At 38.7% G+C, this 16,139-nt stretch overlaps 1 protein-coding gene across 4 annotated transcripts in view; it reads left to right on the plus strand.

Annotated features, from left to right (window-relative positions):
* The first annotated feature begins 2,923 nt into the window (after nt 1-2,923).
* The window catches only part of MRTFA (myocardin related transcription factor A), an 80,428-nt gene continuing 67,212 nt past the window's right edge, over nt 2,924-16,139 (plus strand). The window contains exons 1-2 of one of the 4 annotated variants that reach the window (XM_065677599.1): nt 2,924-2,944; nt 3,808-4,069. Coding sequence is in view for 1 of the 4 variants with exons in the window: in XM_065677555.1 (XP_065533627.1) it covers nt 11,913-11,958 (46 nt within the window). In the remaining 3 variants the exon portion in view is untranslated. Of the gene's footprint in view, nt 2,945-3,807; nt 4,070-11,897; nt 11,959-16,139 lie in introns of those variants that run through there. The other 3 variants (XM_065677564.1, XM_065677574.1, XM_065677555.1) reach the window with 3 other exon arrangements.

Raw genomic sequence — 16,139 nt, forward strand, 5'->3', positions numbered from 1 at the left:
AATCTTTTTCCAAAAATTCTCATTGGCTGTGAGAATGTGCAGAATTGACCTTGTGAAAAATTGACTCTGCCTTATTTGTGTATCTGAAATTGAAATCTCCTAAATGCCTCCAGAAGTCAGAAAGGGATAAAGATAATTTATATATTTGAGTTGTGTCTAATGTCTCTTTTGAGCAGCTCCATCTTCTCCCTAGTGCTGTGGTCCATGCTTGTGGTGTTCTGGCAGTGTTTCAGTGCTTTATAGCAACATAATTTGGACGCTTCTAGCTCCTGAGAGCTCACTGTTGCCCCTGCATTTGGTGACACAGCTGTGTGTGTAGATGGCAATGGCCTAGGACTGGGGAACTGATTTTGCTCAATACCCAGGAAAGATGGCTGTCTTTAGCTAAATTGATTTCCTAGTGAAAGATGGGGCAGTGTAGGGATAGAACTGAGCGGCTGGACAGTGGAGGACTTGAGGGCTGCTTAAGCTGGTGTTGCTGCTGTAGAACATCTGTGGGATCACAGCCACTCTTGTCCTGGAAGCAGCTGGGCCAAAAGTAGAAAAATGCTGTGATAGAAAGCTGCTGCCTGGTTAGGCAACAAACAAATTTTATTAGCAATCCTGAGGGCACTCACCCTGAAGCCCTTATTGAGGTTAAGGAATACTTGTTCTTAATACTGTACATTAGCTTCTGGATGAGTCACTTGAAGATTGTGTGGCACGTTTCTTTATGGGAAACTTTCTAGACTGTTCAGAAATGGCAGGAAAACAAACATATTAAAATTTTAATTGGGTTCTAAATATTAATGCCTGTAGCTAACTGATTGATCATTCTACAATGACATTCTACAGTGACAGTTATAGAGTGGTGTAACTGTCTGGGAAGTCTAAAAACAGCCTTACTGTTGGTTGCGGGAAAGGATTCCATGCCTTTCACAGGACTTCCATATAATGTAGCATGGATGATTATAAATCCTCAAAGCATCTTATAAATCCCTCTGTGTCCTCATCAGACTTTTAATTGAAAACATAAAAATCAAACTTACCCAATTATAGCTTTTACTGTAGTCTTGTGCACTGGATGCCTGTTTTTTAAAGTGGGGATATGTTGCATGCTGAGATTTGGCATTGCTCTGAAAAAAGTTCTCTTTCCCTTAGGCAGAGGTTAGATGTTTGAACGTACTCATGGTGGAAGTGAGTTCTTTCCTCTGTGCTGTGCTGGCACAAGCACTGTTAGTGTGTAGCTGCACAGCATACTGCACCAGAGTCCTGGTTTACCTGAGTGTGAACCAGAAAACTAGCTTTTACACTTGGATCATTTTTATCCTGTGTCACTGCAGATTCTTGTGCTGGCCTGAAATGGGAGGGGATGTGGAGGAAGGAGAAGGCAAACTGGTGTGCAAGCACTGATTTCTTGTTCTGTTTTATGCTGTAGCTTGCTACTGTGCTTTTACAGAAAGGGTGTAGTTTCAGTGGCCTGGCTAATGTGAATACAGCTAGATTAGGGAAATAGATTCTGTTTTACAACATGGGTGTTAAAATGGTGTTTGAAATGTGATTTTCCTAGTTTATGCAGATTACAAATTCCCGTTAAAAAGAAAATTAGTATGTTAGAAGTTCCTAAGTGCATTTGCTGCTTACCTTGTTGAAGCAGATCTTACGTATTTGAGATATGTCAAGCTTTTTCCTCCCTCTCTTGAAAGAGGAAGGAACTCTTCTTTCCTTGGGTAGACTGAGAAAAGTAGGTTGAGTCTCCTGCCATACCAAATCCCTGCAGGATCTGTCACTTCTGGATTTGGGCCTGGCTGCACTTGTCCTCCTGCGTGAGCTAACCTAACCATCATGTGGTACTAGGCAAAGTGTACTATCTGCAGTACATTTCTTCTGATAAAGTAGATAGAGGCTTTGGTTTCTCTAAGATGGTGACAGCCAGCCTCCTAACTGACCAATTACTCTTCCTTTCAGCCCCTTTCCACAGGTCTCTCATCCTACAGGGACAGGGCCTGAGGCCAGTTATATTGGTTATCATTTAACGTCTTCCAGCCTTTGCAAGGATTATTATAGTTTACCACACTGTTATTCTAAGTCTGTGATTTAAGGGTGTGTATTTCCAGGTATTCATATCCATTATAAAGAGAAGAAGGGCAGAATCCCAATTTTTTCTCTTTGCAGATTACCGTTAAAATTTGCTCTCAAATGGATATGACTGATGTTTGCTTTGGACAGGAAATATATTGAGGAAGGGGTAGGCACTTTCTAGCTGTATTGTAGCAAGTACTTCATATGGCAGTAAGGTTTGGCTCGGTTTCATTTGTTTTTTTTGTAATAAGCACCAGCTTTGGTTGGTGGTTTTTGTTGTTTTCTTTTTTCCATCCACCCTTCTTTTACTTGCTTCTCTTCAGATCATGACATAAGGTCCTGGGAATGAATGTATGACAACATGGATGAAATAGTGCGTATTCATTACCAGTAAATACTTACTGTTGCTTGAATATACACTGAACAAATTTTTGAACAAACGTACTGCCACTTACAACTTTGTTCTGGGTATTACAGAGCAAACATGAGTAATCAGCAGAAGTATGAAACTGAAATGGAAGTGGAGAAGCTGACTATTAGAGCTACTTTATCAGCTATTAATGTGTCGATATTGTCACACTCAAGTTAAATTACGAGTTTTAAGTGGTGAATACTTAATAAACAGCTATTTTCAAAACTTGCTTTGAGTTTATGCCTTCTAATTGATTTCTGAAGGTTTATCCTGATGGTTTTTTCTTTGCTTCTCTGCAGTTTGCTTTGCTTGCATCTTTTTGAAGCTGAAAGCTAGCCTCTGGAAATACCTTCTGCTTGACAAATTACTACAGTGCAGCAGTTATGTAGTGGTAGTCTTCTGAGTTTAGAGTGGTTGAAACAGCAGCATATTAAGAAGCAGGAGACTTCCACCTTCATTAATCAAACCCAAGTATGATTTGTCCTTGTATAATGTCCGTTACTGTTTAAATGTTGACACAATAACTGTTTCACCAGACTTCCAGCTGGTTTGTTTCTGTTTAAATTACTGAACAGAAAGGACTTTTAATTTTAACATAGTTGTGCCTTTTAAATACTTATTTTAAGCATTATGGAAATATGAAACATTTAAAAATTGTGTATTGCAGAAAGTCCTTTTATATAGTGCAGATTTTGGTTACTATAGCTGAGGTTTTAAACAGGAAAGCTTTTCTTGTTTATGTGAAAAATTTTTCTTGCATTCATTTTCACTAATAGTGAATGGGGAAGAGAGAATAGACCAAGAGAATGATATTTTTCTTTTTCTTTGTTTTTATTTTAATTCAGTGCAATTGATTTTACTTGGAAATCCTCATTTGTTGTACTCAGCTGTCCTTCCAGGTTTATTATGAAGGATTACTTTATCTGACTGGATTTCATATTGACAATTGTCCTGTTAAAAACCCTACTGTTGGTATAAAAAGACAGTAATCAAGAGTTCAGCAAGATTCTAGATAGGCTGACTTCACTGGAACAACTTGATCTCTGTCTTCTCATGACTGGGTTCCTCAAGTATAAAAAGTTGAGAATGTTCTCCTACTTATCTGTAGCTTCATCAGTAGTTTCTGTGGTGATGCTGTTGGAGGTTTATGCAAGTTTATAAACTGCTGACTTTAGCAAGTTTCAGTCAGTAGTTGGCTTTGAATTGATGATGATAACACAAATGCTCTGCTAAAGAACATGTCTCTCCAGAATACAGAGATGCCATCATGAACTGGACTTATGGGTTAGGACTGTGAGATTTATTGTTTGGTTTTTATCTGGTTCGTCTTGCAGGTTGCCATCACGAAAGCCAAAGTGGATTTCTCCGGTGTGGTGTGCCTGCCCCCTTCCGTCATTGCTGGAAATGGGCTGGACGGAGGAGGGGCTGGCGAAAATGATGATGAGCCGGTGCTGGTGTCGCTTTCGGCGGCCCCCAGCCCTCAAAGTGAAGCTGTTGCCAATGAGCTGCAGGAGCTCTCCTTGCAGCCCGAGCTGACCCTCAGCCTCCATCATGGCCGAAACCCCAACCTCCCTCCACTCAGTGAAAGGAAGAATGGTAAGTGGTACAGTACACTCATGTCTCATGGAGCATGTCCTCACCAAGAAATTACTGTGTTGTTGTCATTGTATGTGGTCTCATGACAGGCCTGTTTCTTGTTGCTTCTTGCAATGTTCTATTTGCATGAAGAACTGCATGATCATCCAGAGTTGGCAAAGATGATTTACATTGTTCAATGGGAAAGACTGATGTTACAGGCTGTGGAAGTTCTAGAGAGCTCCAGTGATAAATGCTTTTGATTATTGTTTTAGGTAAGCACCAGCCACAACTTCCATGTGCTTTGTGGTGACTAGAAGTTATATAAAGCTGAGACAGAAAGTCAGTGTTAGCTCATCTTCAGGCTATAACCATCTGTAGATTTTAATTTGCGCCTTTGGTCTGAACTTACAAAGGGTGAATAACTTCCTCACTGCGAATATCTGAAAGATTCCATCATATTTGTTAGAAGGAGCAACAAGATCTAATGTTAAAAATGAAATATCCCAGTAGGCCTTCTAATCCTAGAGTGAGAATGACCTGCCTATGTTTCTAAAGCTATGGACAACTATGGTATGAATCCCTCTAACCATTTGGTGGGTAACAGAGGGGTGCTGAAGTATAGGGTCATTTGGTGACCAGAATTCCTGGTTTTGGAAAGCTGTGAACTGTCTGAAGCTCATAGTTGCCAGGCTGCCATGAAAGCCTTTGCATTTTCAACCCCATCCTGTGACAGACTGGTGAAACCATTGGTTAACTGGTGGCTTCTGTTCATGACTTCCTCGTGGTGATCTCCTGTCACCCACTGGGGTATATGTTGTGGGCTCTTCACAATATGAAGGTCTTGCTACAGTCTGAATTCTTGCTAGCAACTTTACCTGCAAGATACTATGGATTAAAGCATGGTTGAGTCCTGGGTGCCTTATAGTGTTGGGCATTATATGTTGCATTTAATGCATTACATAGAGTTGCATGGCCTAGCATGTTGGAAATGCTGGCAAGGTTTGTAGTGGCTTTATAGCCAGAACATAATGCTTATGGTAAAGTCATTTAGAGTATGTGAAATGCAGGACAGTAATTTGGATTGGAGTGATACCTCACTTGACATGCCATTCTTTACCTCCAGAAATTGAGCGTGCCCTTCTCTGAACAGTGTATCAGTGTTTTCCTGGTTGGAAGAATTAATTAACTGCAAACACAAATACTTTTTTTAAGAGGATGAAAAGAGTTTCTCTGTTCATATACATTATACCGTCGTTAGGTGATTACAGTCGTGTTTACAGGCCTTAAAAATGGAAATGCTATAAACTGCAAAAACAGAACAAAAAGCTTCTGATCCTTAATGTTTGCAGTCCTCTAAGTGTAAGAGAGAACAGATAGAGCTAAAGGTGGTGTTGATATATAAAAGAGAACAAATCGGAATATTAGTCAGCATGGTAGACTGTGATCTGAACACACTTCAGCTAGTGGCAGACTTGGGCATTTTATACTTATAAAGGCAAGGAGAGATTTCAAATTAAATTTAACCAAGCTAATTTGGAAGCTCGTAGAGGGCTTGAAGGTAACATGGGAAAAGCATAGGAGCCTTTGTTTCCAAAACCTGACAGCTGGCCACCTGAAGGTGACATCAGGATTTTACTGGAGGCAGGGTTCTTCTCTTTCAGTAAGACGTGATTAAGGGTCCTGAAGCAGCAGTTTATCCTTGATGCCACAGGGAAAGCGATACTAGGGCTGGGAATGGGTAAGAACACCTTAGGAAAATGAAACTTGTAGTCTCACTTTGAAGTGGTTACTTTGAAGAAGGACAAAGCAGTATTGTTATGGTCAGAGGAAATGATACTCAGAATTAAAGTCCTTATATGATTCAGTTGTTTGGATAGGTTTAAAAATCGGCATCTTAAGGATATTTTACAGAAATAGATAGTTTTTCTTGATCAGAATAATGTTATTATGGACTCAGCCTTGAAGCTGTATCACTGTTGGCTGCAAATCTTCTTGATTGGAACAGGTAAAATAGAGTGGGGCTTAAAAAATGTTTGGAAAGGAATACCTCTGCCCATGCCTTTTGCCAAAGAAAATTAGGATATTCCCGGAAATGACTCATTAGGTGGGTCTCTTCAGAGCTGATTCTTTATCAGGACTTGGCACAATAGTGGGAATTTTACTGCTGGAGGTGCAGCTTTTCAGACAAGGCATTAAGTCCAAAGTCCCTGATCTAGACTACTGAACAGTCCTTATCTTCAGAGGTATACAATGGTCTTTTCTCCTAGTCTGCAGTATGTTATGTGTTGTTTGTGTGTGCATTCATTAAAGTATTGTGGGACTGAAAAGTACTGTTGAAATACTCTGCAAAATCTGCAAACTGTTACAGCACAGAAGGAGGCTTGGTTCATTGTGCTGATGAGAAACAAAGCTGGTGTACTTTGAATGTATGGGAATTTTTCAGTTATCTTGGAGTAGAGGTTGTATGGCCGTTGAAAGCTGCTGAGCTTGTTAAAGCTTCTTTTAAAAATGTGGTATATCTTTGTGCCTTTGGTGTATGTTAAAAAACCTTTAGAGATGATCTGCCAGTTGAGATGGCAATCTGCTTAAACATTTGATCAATCCAAAGTGGTTGTAGACGCGTATCTTGGGTATTGAAACTGCTTCTGTGACAACTTGCCAAATTCAAGATATGAGGAAGATTGAAGCTGAGTGGCAGTGGGAGGGAAGGAGATGGTAAATAGGCAGCTTCCAGCAAGTCTCTTATCTGTGTCAAAGGGTCTCCTGTTTGCAGTTCTAGACAGGCATTGCTGACTCACAGCTCGAATAACTACTTAGGCTGGGCGCTTCTAACAGCTTAACCCGTTGTGTAACGTTTGCTTGCAGAAGACTATCTGTAGATGTCTATAGAAAAACATTACATAGATTTGTACTGAATTTGTACTTCAGACCACAGTTCTGGAACGTAAACTGCTAGCAGAGTTAAAATAGAAATCTGTTTGGCATGTGAAACATCATGGAATTCTGTATCCCATGGGAGAAGTGGGAGTGCAGGCCTGTATGCATATGCTGCCATGTGTCCTAGGACAGTGAATTCCTTTTTCTTTTTTTTTTTTTTCCCTGCCCTTAGAGAACTGAAGAGCAGCAAGAGACAAGGTTTTCTTGGTGGTGGTTTTATTTATTTATTTATTTTACTTTTTTTTTTTTTTCCTTCCCCTGACCCAGATCCCTTTTCATATTCTTCTCCATCATAGGTACAACTTGTAGGTGTGTGTACCAACAAAGAGGTACCCCTGGAGAGACGGGTTTAAAGACGTTAAACATCTTGACTGAATAGTTGTTATTAAGTTACACTAAATTAAAGTGCAATAAAAGCTGTTATGTGTGAAATATTGGAACATAATAGATATATAGGTAACAATTCCCTGTCATTTCAGTCGAAGGAAACCTTATGTGGTAAGGTGATAGTAAAATATTTTGACACAATTATTAGGTTCTATTCAGACATCAAGCTTGATGGAACACATAAGATGTAGTTATTTAATTTGTCTTTGTGCATCTCAGTGAATTTTCTATCCAGAATTCACCTCCTTTCTCTTTTATTTTAATCCATGTTTAAAAAGACCTCAACTTTCTTTAACTGTGAGAGATTACCTGTGACTGACTCATTTGTTGCCACACAAGGCAAAAAAAGAAAAAGTCATTGCAAAGTCATCTGAAGCTCTTCAGTGTATCTTGATTTTTCTCTGTCAGCTATATTAAGATGCCAAGATAACTTTTCCTAACCCGTAGGGCAGGGTTAGAGCAAGTCCCTGATAAATGTAGTTACAAAAAAAGGGAAAAAACAAGTGAAAAAACAATACACATCTTATGCAGATTGATAATTTCTGATCAAAACTGACCTTCTGTTTAACCTTCATTTGAAGTTATGATAATTGATCCTTTAGTTTATTGACCTTCTCTCTTGACCCATTTTCCTGAGGTGAATTCATAGTTACCTTTGTTCAGAGGTCATGGAAAACACTGTTAGAAGCCTAGAGCAGTCCTGGTTTCTTCTTACTTTAGGCTGGTTTAAGATCGGGTAGCATTCTTTCAAATGAATTGTTGCATTTTATGATTACAAGTTTGGGCAAAACTTGTACCAGCTTGTTGGGGTTTACTTGATCTGAAGTGTCTTCTACAAAGTACTTTATGTGCTGGAGGGAAAGAGACTAATTGGAATGTGTGGAATTTCAGTATGACTTGAAGTCATGTTAGAGGTATGTGCTTTATGTATCAGAAGGTACTCCTGTTACTGTAAAGACAGTACTGTATGAAGCATGTTATTCATTGTTGCCACATAAGCTGTTGGTGATTATACTGACTTACAAATTGCAGAGTTGATCCTTTGAAATGTTTCTAAGGAACTAATGTAGTGCCTATGTTCCTATGCCCATTTACTGTTAAAAGGCAGGAATGATATTTTAAATATTTAGTAGGGTGTATAATTGTATTTTAAAGAACTGTGTAGGTTATTGCTTCTATAGTTCTTTTTTTGGGTTATACATTACTATCTCCGTCTCTTTCTTTCCCTTTTCCATCCTCGATTGTCATTACATTGAATGCAGTCAGATTCAGGATTTATTTAAAGTATAGCTTATTACAGAAGCTTTGCAGATTCTAGAGCTGCCCACTTGCTACTGTGATTTTTAAAAGCATTATTAATATTTTCTTGAAATCATGTCATAAACTGTCCTTTAAAAAAGTGACTTGTGAACTCATTTAAGAAGTTAGACATGTTTGTGTGTCAACAAGGGTGGTATTTTGTTCCCAGTAAAGGGTTTTAAAGGGACAGGATTATTCTGAAATTATTTTCTTTTTTTTTTTTTTTGGTGAATTTTTTGGTTTTTTGTTTGTTTGTTCTAGTGATTTCTGGAATAGTGTTTTAAAGTTACATCTAATTACCAAGTGATGACTTACATGTGAAAAAGATTAAGTCTGTAACAAAAGGACAAAGTCTGTAACAAAAGGCCTAAGATAGGAAATACATAGCTTTGTGTGTTGTCCTTCACACATGCTCCACTGTGCCTTGCTCTTTTCTCTTATATGTAAGGAGAATGATTGTTAGAATAAAAGCAACAAGTCTATCTTGGATATATTTGTTGTAAGACAAGTTATGTCCCAGGAGACTATAAATTTAGCATACTGTCTTAATGTTTCTGATAAAGCTACGAGATTCAGAGCATGATAGAAATGACTGGCCTGTTGCTGATGGGAGCTACTAAACAGCTGAGAAGTGGTAATCTCTTGAAATACTAAAAACAAACTATTAAATTGTGACAGGGGAATTGTTGAGCTGGAAAGAGTAATGCCAAAGACAGCTTAATGTGATGGCTTTAACAGGTTAGCTCTCCACACATTTTTTTGTTTGTTCCTCATCAAGTTAACAAGATTAATGCCCTTCTCCAGTCACTGGTTTGTAATATTCCTCTCCTTTCTGTTTCTCCATTCCATTTTCTCTCTTATTTCACTTTGTCTTTAAGGTTTCAAAGTTCAGATCTGATAGATGAACATTAGAGATATAATTTGATACCTATTTAAAAAACATTCATTTTTCATGAATTTAAACTGCTTGCTAAACAAGTCAGGCCCAGATCTGGGCAGCTGTTTTGTCTGTGCAAGGAGTTCTGTTGCTGGTTTTGCTGTTTTAAGTATTAAGTATAATAGCGGGGAAAGGAGGTCTGGTTCTTTAAAGGGAGAATGCCATTCAACAGGATTTTTTAGTCTGTTCTACTTCAACAGTAAGTGGCTGTTTAATGCAAGAAAGATTGCACCATTGCACAACAGTCAGTTGCTGCTAGTACTTAGCAAACTGAATCCTAGCTTTGGGTGATAGCTTGTTTCTGTAACGTAGCTTTCCTCATGGAAATGTCAAGTTTTCTGTAACTCGTTTATTTGGGGATACTATTGGCTACTTTTGCAGGCTGTAACTCTGCCTTTGCCACAATCTACGTTACCACAAAGTATAATGAAGGAATCTCTGTCCAAAGACATTTGGGAGTGCAATCTTAATCTTCCTTGCTGGTTAAGTAAGCAACATGCTTTGAGTTTCATCTCTGTTCATGGTCACTGACAGTGCCTGTCTACATACTTGGGGGAGTTAAGTGACATTCCTTGATGCTGTAGGAAAGGTTTTCTTTCCACTTTACTCTTACTGCTTCCCCTTATATTTCCACCACAAAAGAAAAGGATATGTTCTGCTGAAAATTGATGGTTTCCTTTATGATGAATATGGATACTCATGGTAGGTGTTCAAGTGACTTTTTTTTGTCACTAATGTCTAAATTCTCAGCATACAGTGCAACACTGCAGTTCTGTCCTGTAAGGATTGCACAGCAAGAATGGGTGTTTGGGCCTTTAATTTTTGCCTGGTCTGGCTGCAAATTTAGGACTGCATAAGGCATTCGAATAACAGCCCAAATGAGCTGATTCTTGTCCTTTTACAACACACTACTGGTGTAAGAAGTATGGAAATCTAAATGCTACAATATCATCACTGTAAAGGATCTTCCTGTATTGTTTAAAGCTGTCAAATGAGTATTTGCTGCCTCCTTTGAAGCCTCAAATGTGTTTGTATGGGGGAAGGAAGGTATGTTAAAACCTGCCATGCTTTTCACTCAGCTGTTGAGCAGCTGTTGGGGAGTTCTTGCATCTGAGTGCTAGAGAAGGTCTGAAGTTAGTTAAGATTGGAGAGGTCAGAAAACAGCACTAAAGCAGTTTTGCACACCCAGTTACGCGTCTTTGTGAATACTGTTGTGGCAGGAGAGGGATTCAGACTTGCTACAAAGGGATTTTAAATCCAAAAATTGGTCTGTCTTTTCTGCAGAACTGAATATAATATTGGGCTTCGTGGAAATACATAGTTACTTACTTAGATGACCTAATGAGAAATGATGACGAGCCTTAGGGAGAGCTGGGGAATAAGGGAAAGCTGCTCTGGGGACAGAAGTGTTGAAATTAGTTTGCTAAGATAATTAAATTATCTGTTGGGCAAATTACTTGAGACTGAAATTGAATTTCTGTTGGGAGCTAGAATCATCTAGTGAGGAAAGACTTTATTCTATTTTTTATCTTTTGCTCATGAAATACCTGACTGTAAAAGTTTTGTCCACTATCCCAAATAATTTGAAACTAATGATCTGGATGTGGCAAATACGGCTCTAGACAGGTTGGTTGGAAGGTGTGATCCGCAACGGGGAAAGTCTGAAGGAGAAGGGGCATTTTGTTTGTTTTTAAGAAACAAATGCTATCATCTATTTGGAGGTAGTTCCATTCTTTTCTTACTGTAGTTCAGGCTTAGTGGTCAGCAAGAAGAGTTGATAGGGATAGGGGAATAGTGTGATTATTCACAAAAAGGACTGTTAAATACTGAAGAAAAGTGACTGATCTATCAGCAGGATGTATATGTTTTGGGCCATGTTGTTTCAAAGCTGAGGATGTCTGCATGTTTATGTTAACACTGGGTCTCCTTGTCCTTGGAATGAAATTGCCTCCTCAGCAGAGCCCCTTAGGGGATTGAAAGTCTACCCAAGACGTCATCCTTCCGTTGTAAAAGGGGGAAAAAACTGCCAGTTCTAATGTCTCTGACCCTTTCCTCTCCCCTCCCTTTTACTTACAGAGCATCAAGGGGTGGACCTTACTTCTGCAAACTACACATCTTGCGTTCCCCTTTGAGTATTCATTTTTCTCCTAGGAGTAATTTGATTCTGGGCTGTTCCAACTTGCCTGTAGTGAATAAGCAAAGAACTGCATGTTGAAAGACTGAGTTTTCTCAGTAGGCTTTTTCTATCTGTGTATGAACAGAGGTCTTTAAGGGATTGTAACTGTTGAGAAAAGGATCAACATGACGCTGCTGGAATCAGAAATGCAGATGACAACACTCCAATCAGGTATCACCCCAATCATATCTTACGGATAAATTTTGCTAGTGAATCATGGTTGCTGAACTATATAGGGAGTACCAGGAGGCTATGTGACTTTGAGTAAGACAGATTAGAGAGCTGTGGTAACTTCATGTACAAGTTGCAGGTGGATACTTGTTGGACGTTAAATACTGATCACTTAAGAACTTCATGGAATTGTCTTTCTGTTCTTCATTTGCTGGTCCACAGTGTTAAAGTGTCTCATGAAGATTAGAAAACCCCAGTCAAATCTAAGGCTTGTTCTAAAGAAATTTCCTCTGTTTAGCTTTTGGCTGATTTGTGTAGTTTTGCTGATAATTATTTTTCAATTACACATATTCTTGATACATTGGAGAGATTTTAAATTGTGTCATTTCAAATGCGCTTCTGCTTTGAAACTTCCCAGTACTTGTTTTATATCTTGAAAGACTGTTACCTTGAGAATGAAAATGGTATTACGTGTCTGTGATGTTGCCCTAAATATTATGATCTTTTTTGTGGTGCTGTGCTTACCTGTTAGATATGTAGAGAGTTGCATTTCTGACATGTAAGACACACTAGAGTGAAAATTATCTGTTAATGGCAGTATGGTGTACTTCTGTAGGGCATTTTTATCTGAGGCTTTAAAATATTCTGTAGTTATACTACAGAAGTGTAGACACTTAACAAATACATATCAATGGCCTCTGTTCTATAGATGGGAACAGAAACTGTAACTTTGGTAAGATCCGACTGCAAACCAGTAGTGACCTCAAAGCTTGGGTTTGCATTTGTGTACTCTTAATCTCTTGTACAGTGTTGCCTGAAAAACAGCACATATGTGTCAAGACAGACTTGTTCCTGAAAGTTAAATGCTTTTTCTTTTCCTCAAGTAGTGACTTCAAAAGAGACAAGTAAAACAGTAACTTCAGAGTTTAATACATTTTATTTTGTTTTTTCCAGAAATTGCTGGGGTTTTTTAATGAATTTACAGTGTTGATTTCCCTAACTTAGAGTCTTATGTTCTGTAAAGTATCTGTGAAGACTGTGTATGTCTATAAAGATCCTGTCTGACCTTTTTTTTGTTGTATTCTTTGTTGTTTAGAGAACCAAAGTACATTTTGGGTTGTTTGTTTTTTTTTTTTTGTTTGTTTGTTTTTTTTCCCCCCACCTCCTGTTGTAGATAGGAAAGGCAAGAGAGGCGTTATAGAAGAGCTGCATCTTATATGGAATACACAGTTTTTTGTCTCGCTTCAAGGGGATGTTTGGACACAATACATCATTCCTCTGATTGTACCCTTGTAGTTTGTGACTTGTGGAGGTAGGTTTTAGGCGATAGCAAGGTGTTTGGTACTGAACATGGTGTATATGGCAAGATGATATCTAATCTGTCTTCATTGTAAAGAAATTAATTTTTTTCCTTGATATGACACTTGCTGTGGAAAGGCCTGAAAAGGATCTCTACCTCAATGGGCTTTGTTCCTACTAGCTTTTCTAATTATGGTAACTTTTTTTGCAGACAAGAAAGAGCCATGGAATTTACATTTCACGGTTCTTAGAACTGAATTTGTGCGTGATATTCTGTGAAAATTCACAGAATAGAGTAAGGCTTGTTAAAATTTGGGAAATGGCCTTCATATTACTATTACTTTTTTCAAAACTATTTATTGCTGTGTTTCTCATTTCTTCCAGATTATAAAAACTTCCAAGGCTTACATTTAATTCTTAGGGTGAGAGTTTCTCCCATTAAAGAGTACTTGTGTGTAGCCTTTGCTTAAGTCAGCTAACTCGTCCTTGAGTATGCAGTGGCGTTCTGCAGTGGTGAGGCAATTTCCTGGCAAGCTTAGCTTATCTAATGAGGGATACAGATTTATTGTACCTCTTCCATCACTGGTAGCTCCCTTTTCTCCTAGATCAACCACTGCTGGAAAAATATTTAGCAAGAAGCAGACAAATGTTTTTGTAAAGGGATTCACAAGTTTGGTGGGTAAATTCAGTATGCCAACAGGATGGAACCATGTGGATAGTAAGTTTAAAAGATCAGTCTTGAATAATGGAAGAGTATTACAAGGTTCTAGATAAAGAAAATGGTTACTTGTTGAGCAATTTGCTCTCAGCATCAACTTTTTTTATTAAAAAACACAAATAAATTAATATTTAGTGACTTCAGCTCTTGTTGGTTGCTACTGTTATTTGGCTTACTGAGGTAACTAAGTAGTCTGAGTGAACTACATGAGACTTTTTAGAGACTGAAATTGGATCTCCTTTCTGTTGAGAGCTAGAATCATCTAATGAGGAAAGACTTAACTTCTCAAAGCTTCTTGGTCCTGATGTTTGTCTTCAGAAGCCCTACTGGAAAGATGGAAACTGGAAATGGTTGTCCCAATCAACTCCTCAAGGTTTCTGAACAGCCATTGAAGAAATAAGAAAATCATGGCCTAAGCTGGGTAAACAAATTATCCTGATAGAACTTGTACAGCTTGCACTCCATAGACCAAATGTTCTTAAAACATGAAGGTCATTAGACTGTGCTTATTTAGTGCACATGAGAAAATATTCCTAATATTTTAGAAGAACTGAGTGGGGGGAATATAATTTGACTATTCTAGGAACAGAATAGCTTAAGCAAGAAGGGACTGTGTCTTCAGAACAAAACATAAGTGAAGAAGGAACAATATGACTAGTGAGGTGCACATTGTATTAACCAGAAAAGTGAAACACACCTGTCAAACCAAAAATGGTGGGAGTAAAAAAAATCAATACAAGTGATGGATGACAGCTGAGGAAGAAAAAAGTAAAAGTGAAAATCAAGCTGAAAAGACATTCCAAAAAGGCAGTAAACCCAGAAGAATATGTGAAAATAAGATCAGAAGCTTAACTGCTGTCTTTCACATCTCATAGGACTATTGAACTTCTTTGAAGTACTTGTGGTATTACTGACCCAGTCATTCAAAGAGTGATCATACGCAATGAGGCAAAATTCCGCATTCATTTTCAAGAATAGAATTTCGGCAACAGCCCTGTGCCAGTTTGCCTGTTGTCATTCTCTTGAAAATGAAGCTGATGGGCCGGTCTATACTAAGCTCTTAGCAGTGGGAGTTCCCTTATTAGCGTGTTTCTCCAAGAGTCACTTCTCCTTCGGCTTTCTCAGCATCCAACTCATTCTTTTTTTTAATGTTTATTTGCTGATTCCAAAAGCTTGTTATTTCCTTCCCATTATCTGCTACCTAATCTCCCTATATAGCCTCTCTTTTTGTTCCACAGAAGCCTTTTAGTTGTTCATATTGCTACCTAATTATCCCATATGAAGATCTTGCACATTCTTTTGCTGTTGGTCACTGATTTTGCTGTTGGCCAAGATATGGATTGAATAGTTTGTTGATATGACCTGGCTTTGTTCTCTGACAAACTGTTTGGCCCACTGAAAGAATGAGTCATGAAAATTATTTCATTTTTTACAAAGAGGGAAGAATGCTAGAGGAATACCTTTTTTTGACACAATCTACAATCCGGTAACACTAATCATAGAATCACAGAATGGTTTGGGTTGTAAAGGACCTTAACATCATGTAGTTCCACCCCTCTGCCATGGGCAGGGACACGTCATCCTAGACCATGTTGCCAAAGGCTCTGTCCAGCCTGGTCTTGAACACTGCCATGGATGGAGCATTTACCAGTTCTCTGGGCAACCTGTTCTAGTGCCTCACTTCCCTCACAGTAAAGAACTTCTTCCTTAGATCTAACCTGAACTTCCCCCTGTGTAAGTTTAAACCCATTCCCCCTTGTCCTATTGCTACAGTTCCTGATGAAGAATCCCTCTCCAGCATCCTTGTAGGCCCCCCTTCAGATATTGGAAGGCTGCTATGAGATCTCCATGCAGCTTCCCTTCTGCAGGCTGAACAGCCCCAACTTTCTCAGCCTGTCTTCATATGAGAGGTGCTCCAGCCCCCTTAATATCATCCTCATGGCCGTCCTCTGAACTTAATACTGGTTTTGAACAACCGTATGAGGGACTCATGCAACTTAGGGAAATCTTGGGAGTCTTGGGTCTGCTGCTGGCCTCTATAGGCAAATTCTGTGCTTAAATGGCAATTACAAACTTTCAAAGATAATTTCAGGTTTTTATTTTGATTGTTATGGTTCACAAGTTTCTTTTTATGCCTCCTAGCAGGTGGCTGGGCAGAAATGTG

This window comes from Lathamus discolor, chromosome 1 (assembly GCF_037157495.1).
Source record: "Lathamus discolor isolate bLatDis1 chromosome 1, bLatDis1.hap1, whole genome shotgun sequence".
Taxonomy (NCBI): Eukaryota; Metazoa; Chordata; class Aves; order Psittaciformes; family Psittacidae; genus Lathamus; species Lathamus discolor.